Raw genomic sequence first — 9,584 nt, 5'->3', positions numbered from 1 at the left:
CCCACTGTTGCTCTATAGCAGTAATCAATTGTGATCTCATTGCCTTTTACTACACATTCATAATCCTCTAAATATTTTGGTGTCTTCCTTTCTCTACCAGAAGTACGAGGAGTCTCAGTACCATTGGTTGTGTCCGTGTCGCAGTCAGGTTTAAGCTCTGGTTCTTTTCCTACATACTCTGTCTGTGACTGACTTGCTTTAGGCATAGTTACTGTTGGAGGATGATCAAACAGGGGGAAGTGTGTTGTTGTCGACACGGCGGGATCCCTTGACCGTTCTCCACTTCCCCAGGTCCTCCGCGTGTTCGTTTGATTCGGGCTGAGTTGATGTGCAAAAGTCAGAGGCTGGAAATGGAGAAGTTCTTGCAAGATGTTTTACTGAACGTTCAGGGCACAACACGAATCGATTCGGGCTCCTGTGAGTCTCAGATTTCATCAGGAAGCCCCGAGCAACTACAGTCACACGTACATATAGGCATAGTATGTTAATTATATTAATTTAGGGGCGGGCAGTCCTTCCCCTTATGTAAAAATCAGAAACAAAGAAAGGTCAATGTAGTTCAATCTTGGCATTCTGACAAAGTACAGACCATATCTCGAGACAAGAGTTCCTCCTCTAGGGACCTTGACAGCCTTCAGGAACTTTCCCAAGGTGGGAGACGCAAAAGAAAACACTTGGAGGGCTGTTAATCACTCAAGGGGAGATAGGACCCCAGCTTCAAACTACATTCTTTGTTTGAAGTAGCGGATGTTCAGGACAGAGACCTAATAGTCAAGGTCGACCTGTCTATGATACAAAGTTTTAAGCTAAACATATAACATAGGTGATATCTTCAATCCCTCTCTCTGACTCGAAAGAGTCCAAAAACTTGCTCGAAAAAGCTTTCCCTCTCTCGGACTCATAAGAGTCCGAAACCCTTAAATGCATCTGAAAACATTATGTAAAGGTGATGTTTCAACAGCAAATAAATTGGTGAGATAAATTCAAAACGATATGAAATGTGATAACAATAACGTAAACGTCAAAAATACTAATGTGTAATTCCAGCACGCAAAAATGGCGGTGATCATGAAAACATTGTGCATGCGTCAAATTCAAAAGTTATTTGGGTGTTTCCTATCATACGCAAGCAGATGCCCTCTCTGGTGGAGGCTGAGGAGGAGAGTCTTCCTCCGTATCCCACGGTGGTATAAGTGATAGCTTTGGGAGTGGGGCAGCGTTCGTTCGACGAGAGGGGAGTTTCTCGCCTGGTGGAGCGAGTTGCACAAGCAACAAACCGATCAAATACTTGGCGATCATCGTCGGTGGATACTTTGAGTGTGATGACGATTTTAGGGCAGACCACTTGAATTCAGGGTGAGTCGCTGGGAATGCTGTGTGTTTTTTTTTTTTTTTTTTTTTCAAGATGTGAGCTCAGCTGCTGTTGGATTGCAGTTTTCCTGGGTGGAAGTTGCTCCTGCGTTGTCCGTTGCCGGGTTCAATCTGGAATCGTCTGGCTCTGTTCGGGATTCGTCGAGCGTTGTTTCGAAGTCGTCAGGCATTGTAGTCGTCCCAGGCTGGTCTCCCTGGCTGTTGATGTGATGGAAGCTGATCCCTGTGGGGCCTCGAGCTGGTCTGGTAGACGTCAAGTGGAACCACGTGTCTCCCTTTCCTTGCAGGCGAACCGCAGATGAAGTCCTCTCCGTCACCTTGTATGGACCCGTCCACCTGGGTTCCGACCACTTCCTTTTCAGAACCTTTAACCACACAAGTTCACAAACATTCATTAGCGGTGGAGCATCGGCCTGTTTTTCAGTCAGGCTGGAGAACGTGAAGGTCAGCTGTCGCAGCCCAGGCGGTCCCTCCACCTGCGATTCCTCCAGTGGAGCTGTTGGTGCCGGAAACGGTCTGTTGGTATGACATTCAAATGGTGTCCACCCTTTGGCTGAATTTAGTGACATTCTTACATTCATTAAGGCAATTGGGAGAGCCTGTACCCAATTTAGCTTAGACGATGCTGATGCTTTTGCTAATTTTTCTTTGATGTTCCTGTTCATTCTTTCAACTTGACCTTGGGACTGTGGGTGGTACACTGAACCAAACGAGTGTTTTAAACCCAGGGCCCTCTCTACTTCTTGTAGATGTTTGTTTTTGAAATGAGTTCCGTTATCGGACCTGATTTTCTTTGGGAACCCATGAGTTGGAATGTAATGATTGATCAAGTGTTTAGCCACAACGTTCGCTGTTTCCGTTTTGCATGGATAGGCTTCTGGCCATCCTGAAAAAGAATCCACTATTACCAACAAATACCTGTATCCTGACACTGGTTTGATCATGTCAGTGAAATCCATCGAAACCACTTGACCAGGAGCAGTCACGTCCGGATCGTGAGTGCCCTGTGGTGGCCTCGTCGTAGGCATGCTGTTGTACCTGCTACAAACACTACAGTCCTGTAGTTCACTTTTTACAATCGTTCTCATGAAAGGGTGCCACCAGGTGTGGAGTCGTCTCAGTGTTTCACCCACGCCTACATGGCACACTCCATGGGCTTCACTTATCAACTGTTTCAACAGTTTTTGTGGTGGGATGCATCTCCCATCCTTTTTCCATATTCCATTATCACTCTTTGCACCCCCTTTCGACTTCCACACACTCTTTTCTTCTGGACTGGCTTGCTCCTGCCACAACTTGACCGTATCCTCATTCACCTTTTCCCTATCGGTTAATTCATTCTCACTGATCATTAGTTGCAATGTGGGAAGATGATAGCCTGCTGCCTCTTTCGCCGCCTTATCAGCCGAATCATTTCCTTTTGCTACAAAGTCTGAGCGTTTGGAATGTCCTTTGCATTTAATGATGGCCACTGCTTTGGGCAGCATTAAGGCATCTCACAATGCTAGAATGTCTTGATGATGCTTAATTGGCATTCCTACAGCAGTCACAAAATCATTTCGCTGCCACTCAGCCAGAGCCGTGTGTATTACCACGTGCACATATGCTGAGTCAGTGTAAATGTTGGCAGTTTTTTCCTGGGCTAGCATTAAAGCTGTTTGAACCGCAATCAGTTCAGCTCTCTGTGCTGATTGAGGACCTGTTAGTCTTTTTGCTACTACCGTCGTGAAGTCGTCATCCGTCATTCGTGTCACAGCGAATCCCGACTGGAGTCCTTTTTCTCCTTTGAAGCAACAGCCATCTGTAAACAGTATCATGTCTGGATTATTCAATGGTGTCTCATACAGTTCTTCTCTGAGCGTGTTTTCGTCCACTATCCGCTGTGTGCAGCAGTGTGGTTTTCCTTCCATCATTCCTTCCGCCATGTTGACGCCTTCGTGCGTAAACAAGATGTGGGGTTGGGTTAGTATTGTCTCGATTTTTCTTTGTCTCCCTCCTGTCATGGTGAATGCCTTGCTTGTGACGTATTGTACAGTGCTGTGTGATGTGCGGATAGTGAGTGGATGATGTAAAACTATGTGCGATGTTTTCTGAACGAGCCGAGCAAGAGCTGAGGCAAAAGCCGCACATAAAGGATGTCGTTGTTCATATATGTCAAGTGGAGTGGATGCATACAAGCAAGTGTATCGTTCACCAACTCCCCCTTTCTGAAAAAGCACAGCAGACACACTGCTTGATTTTTCAGACACATCAAGAAAGAACATTTTGGTGTAATCTGGAATGGCCAACGAGGCGGCAGAGGAAAGAAACTGTTTCAAGCTGATAAACGATTGGTCTGCATCAGAAGTCCAGGTAAGAGAGTGAGTCAAGTTTCGCATGCCTTGGTCATTAACCATGGCGCGCAAAGGACGTGTGAGTTCAGCGAAGTCTGGAACATGGTGTCGAGAATAATTACAAAGTCCCAGGAAGGCAAGCATTTGCTTGACATTGGTGAGTTTGGGATGGTGCAAGATGTCATCCTTGTGTGAAGGTGACATGCCTGTCCCGTGTCTCGAAATGAGCCGCCCAAGGAATGAAACTTGAGGGCGTGCGATTTGAAGTTTGCTCTTCGAGCATTTCAAGCCAATCGTTGCCAAGTGAGCAAGCAGAGATCGTGTGGCTTCAACACACACAGTTTCAGAAGGAGCAGCCAGCAGAATGTCATCAACATATTGGATCAATAGTACTCCGGCTGGGAGAATTAGTGGCGCCAAAAGTTGCTTCAAATAGGCATTGAACAGGCCTGGAGAGAGAACAAAGCCTTGTGGCAGTCGGTTGTACGAATAGCACTCACCATTCCATGTGAATGCGAAATACTCCATCATGGAGTCATCAAGCGGGATGCAAAAGAAAGCATTCACCAAGTCTATACAAGTGAAATGAGTGTGGGATGGTGCAAGTTGAGATAAGGTAGAATGCGGGTTGGGAACAGGCAAGGTAGGTGTCAAGACAGCAGCATTGATGGCGCGTAGATCGTGAACCATGCGGTATTTTCCGGTATTCTTTTTCTCTACGGGTAGGATGGGAGTGTTATATCGCGAACGCGGAATTTTGCATAGAACAACCGCTTTCAGCAACCCATTTATTGTGTCTGTTATACCGAGACGCCCCGATTCTTTAGTTGGATACTGTGGAATATAAATCGGCTCGGGTTTTATTTGAAAAATGACTGGAGTGACGTCGCATCGTCCCACGTCTGTTGAGTCGGTGGCCCACAAGTGCTGTGGAAGTTGTTCGAGCATGGATGCAGCGAGATCACTATCGGTCATTTCTCTGCCATGATGCCTGTCCAAAAGATTATGTTCAAGAACTGAAAAGGGATAAAATGCATCAGATTGGATCCAGTAGGCATCGAGAGATTTGGAATACAACAAGTTTTCGTGTATTGTTTCATACCAATCAGTCGCCGTTGTACACTCCCTCACGAATGGACCAAGATCCTTGGCTGTGTGTTGTGGAGAAACCATCAGCGAGACATGTGGATGGCAGGGTGGCATATACGGGTCGGACGGACCTGCCATCATGTACCATTTTTGTTGTTCGTCTGTTAGAGAAACCGAAAAGGCTACTCCTGGCTTTCCTACAAACAAATCGCCCATGTTCAATTGCCACGTGTTTCCCTCAACTTCCTTAAATGCTTCACTGTACACTTCATCACTTTTTCTGTCATAGTAGAGTGTGCAATGTATGCAGTCCGACACCATATCATAAGTGCGAAGGTTGCGAACCCAAGGCGACCATTTCGTCCAGAAACTCTCCGCCTTCCTCCAATCAGTTGAATCTGTGTCCACTCTCGCCCAGTAGATGTCAGCTGTGGCACAGGCAACTGCAGGTGAGGTGACTTGTCCCTCGAATAGCTGTAATTGAGCGTCTGTGTAGACAGATTGAGTAGAGCAGTGGCAGGAGTTCCCATCAGGGAACTCCAAAGTGAGTCCATCAGGGCTGCATTTTATGATCGGGGCCGTCTTGATGAGGAGATCACGACCCAACAGGTTCACTGGACAATTTGGTGCAAAGACAAAAGAGTGCATCAACGTTTGTGAGTAACATTGAGTGCGGACAGGGGTAGTCATGTGCAGGGTGGTTTCCTCTCCCTTGAATCCAACTAATGAGATGCCGCCGGTAGTAAGGGAACTTTCTGGTGGTAAGGTCATGACGGTGGAATGTCGCGCTCCAGTGTCGACCATGAAAGGTAGAGAAGTTCCTCCTACCGTCAAGTTGATCATCGGTTCCTGCAGACCGCGGCTAGTGGATCCAGGGCCCCATCATTGCGAATATTGACCGGCAGTCGGTGGCAGGTATTGTTGGTTTGGTGGTTGAGGAGGGCCAGGTTGCAGAGGTGGCATGACAGTCTGTTGTGGTGGCTCATTATAGGATTGTTGGTTGTAGTCTCCCCTGCCACGTGACTGTGCGTAGCCTCCTCTGTCGTAGCTCCTTTGTTGTCCTCTGCCTCTGCTCCCCCATCTTTGTCCTTGTGGTCTGGCTCGGCAGTCACGTGCCCAGTGGCCCATTTTGCCACAGTTAAAACATTGTCCTTGGTCACCAGGGGGCGCTCTCCGACCCCTGAATGGTCCCGACTGATACATCATGCACTCAGAAAAGACAGAAGGTGATGAGGTGTTAGCAGCTGGTGGAGTCACGGGCTCCTCCTTTTTCTGCAAGCTTTGGAGCTGCATAATAGTCAATTGGGATTCAACGTTCTTTCGCTTTTCATTTTTTGTTTCGTTATCTTTACTATGTCTCCGTAGATGGTGCTTCAGGTGAGACAGCCAGCGAGCGTGGTCAGCGCCAGGGAGATCAGGGTTTGATTCCATGGACTGGACTACGGATTTGGGAACCCCTTTTAGCACAGCCGCCCGAAATACTTGGGAATAAAGAGAGGAGTCAGTGGGTTGATGACCTGTTTTTAGCGCAAAATCGACTTGAGCGCGATCAATAAATACTGCTGCATCCTCATCCGACTTTGGAGCAAACATCAAGTCAGAGATAACGACCTCGGGTATGGGGAACAAAGCATCTAATGCTGTCAGTATTTTCATAAACTGTGTGCTAGTAAGTGCGATGTTGTCCATAATGTCTGTAAGTCCCGATTGTTTCAAAAGAGTCTCTAACTGAGACAGCGGGCACGATTGCGTCATCAATGCTCTTATGTCACCTGCTGTGAGAATTTGACCTGTCGTGGCGCGCTGGACAGCTTTCAGCCAGCTCTCTCCACCATTCTGCATGGGAGGAAGTTTCTGCAACATCAGACTGAGGTCAGAGGGGGTGAATGGTTTATAATACATTGCTTGACATCCCGACACAGGGTCCACCTGGATATCATGGGAGCTTGGAAAGCAATCCCTCCCATAGAACGAGTGTACATGCCTTGCGGGCTCTGTGAAGCATCTGCATGTAATGAGGTGTCGATTTCAGTGTGTCGCGATGTACTCAGTGGTGAGTCTGGATGTGTATCTTTAAGGCTCTGTAACTCGCTTTTCATGTCAGTCATCTCCTTCTGCAGCTGGGACATGTATAGGTGTGTATTCACAGTCGCCATATCCTGTCGTCGTTCCCCCTCCTCTATCTCCTTCTGTCTCTCTTCAAAAATAACATCTCTAGCCTCACGGCTGCGTCTCATCTCTTCCTCTTCCTGTCTGTGTGCTTTCTCCTCTGCGTCTTTTAAGAGTGCGAGTAGCTCGTCACTAACATTCCTCGGCACTTCCTGATGTCTTGTCAACAAACTTTTAAATTTTATAGCTCTGTCTAGCAATTGTCGCGGCTCACGCCTGTATTTCATTAGTTCGTCAAATTCTTTTTGTATCATGTCGATTGAAGCAGTGACTCCTGCAGCCAGCGAGTCCGCAGCTGTCTGTCTGGTCGGATCAGAAGGTGGTCGACCCGCAGCGCCAACTCCATCCCAGTCCACTTGTAGGCTGCCTCCATAAACTGACAAAATAGGACAAACTGGTACAGATGTATCTTTAAGCATTTGTTTTACGTTTGCATAAGGTGAGTCGGTGAAAGGGTTAATAGGCACACTTTGTCGCCCCACGGCAGACTCACAATAGGATGGCGGCGCAGAGGGCAGCTGCTTGACTCCCACACTTTCTGTCTGAGATTCTTTTCTTGACTGTTTTACAGCATAGCCCATTGCCAACAGTCTGGCATTTTTTGTCCATTTTTCAACTTTCTTTAGACTTCCTCTCACCTTCCTGCCTCTCGGAGACAACTTGTTTGTTCTTTTCACATCTTCCTCCAATTTTTCCTTTTTATTCAAACATGCTTTTTCTACTTCTTTCATCAGAGTCACCAAGCACGCAGCCGAAGACATCGGCGGGAACCAGCCCTTGTCACAACATTCTCTCACCCACTCTCTCAGTTCATCCCTTTTTTCTTCCCTACTTTTCTCTGGCAAAGCGCCCACACACACACTACATGCACTTCTCACTTGATCACTCAGCAGCACACTACGGCCATGGTTTGGAATAACACGGGTATCGAACCACTCCAACTCCCTATCAAATTCCCCATCCATCTTTATACTTTAACAACACAAAACAAATTACAAACAAGGACACGACACACAGATTACAAAGACACGACGCACAGATTACAAACTCCTCTTCTCCCCTCCTCTTTTTATTTTATTAGCGGCCTTATTTATTTAATTAACGTCACACAAATTGAGGTCAATTCTTTCCCTACCAATCTCGCCCTACTTTATGCTGTAAATTGAAATGTGTGACTCCCTTTATTCTTTTTCCCGGGAACCCCTTTTATTCGCGAACTGCAGTATTTAATATCCGTGAACTTCGTTGTCCACAAACTTCTGACTCACGAACCTCTTTATTCGCGAACCTCTTTATTCGCGAACCTCTTTATTCGCGAACCTCTTTATTCGCGAACCTCTTTACAAGTGAATTCTCCTGTATTCTCTTTATGATCTTATTAAATTTGAGGAATTCCTGTTTCTAAAATTCTTGACAGAACGAAACAACCCCGCCTAAAATAAGATCAGTCTTAAAATCAACTCGTCTTCCTCGAGGAATTCTAGTCTCTAGGATTCTTAACAGAACGAGACAACCTCCCTGAAGACGAGTTTTTCCTTTCCCTTTTTCCTTATTCTCTTGTACTTCACTTGTATTTGTCTTAAAATCAACTCGTCTTCCTCGAGGAATTCTAGTCTCTAGGATTCTTAACAGAACGAGACAACCTCCCTGAAGACGAGTTTTTCCTTTCCCTTTTTCCTTATTCTCTTGTACTTCACTTGTATTTCTCTTAAAATCAACTCGTCTTCCTCGAGGAATTCTAGTCTCTAGGATTCTTAACAGAACGAGACAACCTCCCTGAAGACGAGTTTTTTTTCCTTTCCCTTTTTCCTTATTCACTTGTATTTCTCTTATTCTCTTATTCTCTTGTACTTCTCTTCTTTACCGGTTATTTTAGGCCTTTGGTTTAAGCCGCAAAACGAGGAATTATTACTCCTATAACTCGATAATTCAAGCGGAGTACACACAGTAATACGTTTAAACCGGTTTAAACCGTAAAACGAGGAATTATTATTTCTAGAACTCAGAATTAGAGCGAAATACACCTAGTAATACGTTTAAACGGGGTTTCTCAATTACCAGCCCCAAACTAATTTGGTCTCAAATCAAACGTGAATCATCACATCATATCAGTCAACAGGGCAGAAAATCAATCGAGAGGATAAATGTCCTCTTACCTTATCAATTATGGCGCGCCGAAATTCTGCCTGTTGACCGACAATCAGCTCGAATCACGTCGGGGTCACCAATTGTTGGAGGATGATCAAACAGGGGGAAGTGTGTTGTTGTCGACACGGCGGGATCCCTTGACCGTTCTCCACTTCCCCAGGTCCTCCGCGTGTTCGTTTGATTCGGGCTGAGTGCAAAAGTCAGAGGCTGGAAATGGCGAAGTTCTTGCAAGATGTTTTACTGAACGTTCAGGGCACAACACGAATCGATTCGGGCTCCTGTGAGTCTCAGATTTCATCAGGAAGCCCCGAGCAACTACAGTCACACGTACATATAGGCATAGTATGTTAATTATATTAATTTAGGGGCGGGCAGTCCTTCCCCTTATGTAAAAATCAGAAACAAAGAAAGGTCAATGTAGTTCAATCTTGGCATTCTGACAAAGTACAGACCATATCTCGAGACAAGAGTTCC

General features: G+C 46.0%; 1 protein-coding gene and 2 long non-coding RNA genes across 4 annotated transcripts; 1 reads left to right on the top strand and 2 right to left on the bottom strand.

The window, feature by feature from the left end:
• Positions 1-359: 359 nt before the first annotated feature.
• On the bottom strand, positions 360-9,283 carry LOC147197800 (uncharacterized). 2 transcript variants are annotated; one of them, XR_015102561.1, is made up of 2 exons: positions 9,119-9,283; positions 360-1,736 (listed from the first exon to the last, which is right to left on the bottom strand). It is a non-coding gene; the product is annotated as an uncharacterized LOC147197800 (long non-coding RNA). The 2 variants fall into 2 exon arrangements; XR_015102562.1 differs by lacking the exon at positions 9,119-9,283 and adding an exon at positions 3,093-3,684.
• Positions 4,227-6,537, bottom strand: LOC147197802 (uncharacterized; the record flags this gene model as incomplete). Its single annotated transcript, XM_086125731.1, has 1 exon — positions 4,227-6,537. A coding segment is annotated over exon 1 (1,410 nt), but the record flags the coding sequence as incomplete, so codon positions are not given.
• On the top strand, positions 6,604-7,343 carry LOC147197801 (uncharacterized). The gene is made up of 3 exons (XR_015102485.1): positions 6,604-6,665; positions 6,914-6,928; positions 7,231-7,343. It is a non-coding gene; the product is annotated as an uncharacterized LOC147197801 (long non-coding RNA).
• Positions 9,284-9,584: the final 301 nt, after the last annotated feature.

This window comes from Hippocampus guttulatus, chromosome 12 (genome assembly GCF_054856545.1).
Source record: "Hippocampus guttulatus isolate MCC_2025c chromosome 12, RoL_Hgut_1.0, whole genome shotgun sequence".
Classification (NCBI taxonomy): domain Eukaryota; kingdom Metazoa; phylum Chordata; class Actinopteri; order Syngnathiformes; family Syngnathidae; genus Hippocampus; species Hippocampus guttulatus.
This window is presented reverse-complemented; position numbering and strand designations above follow the sequence as displayed.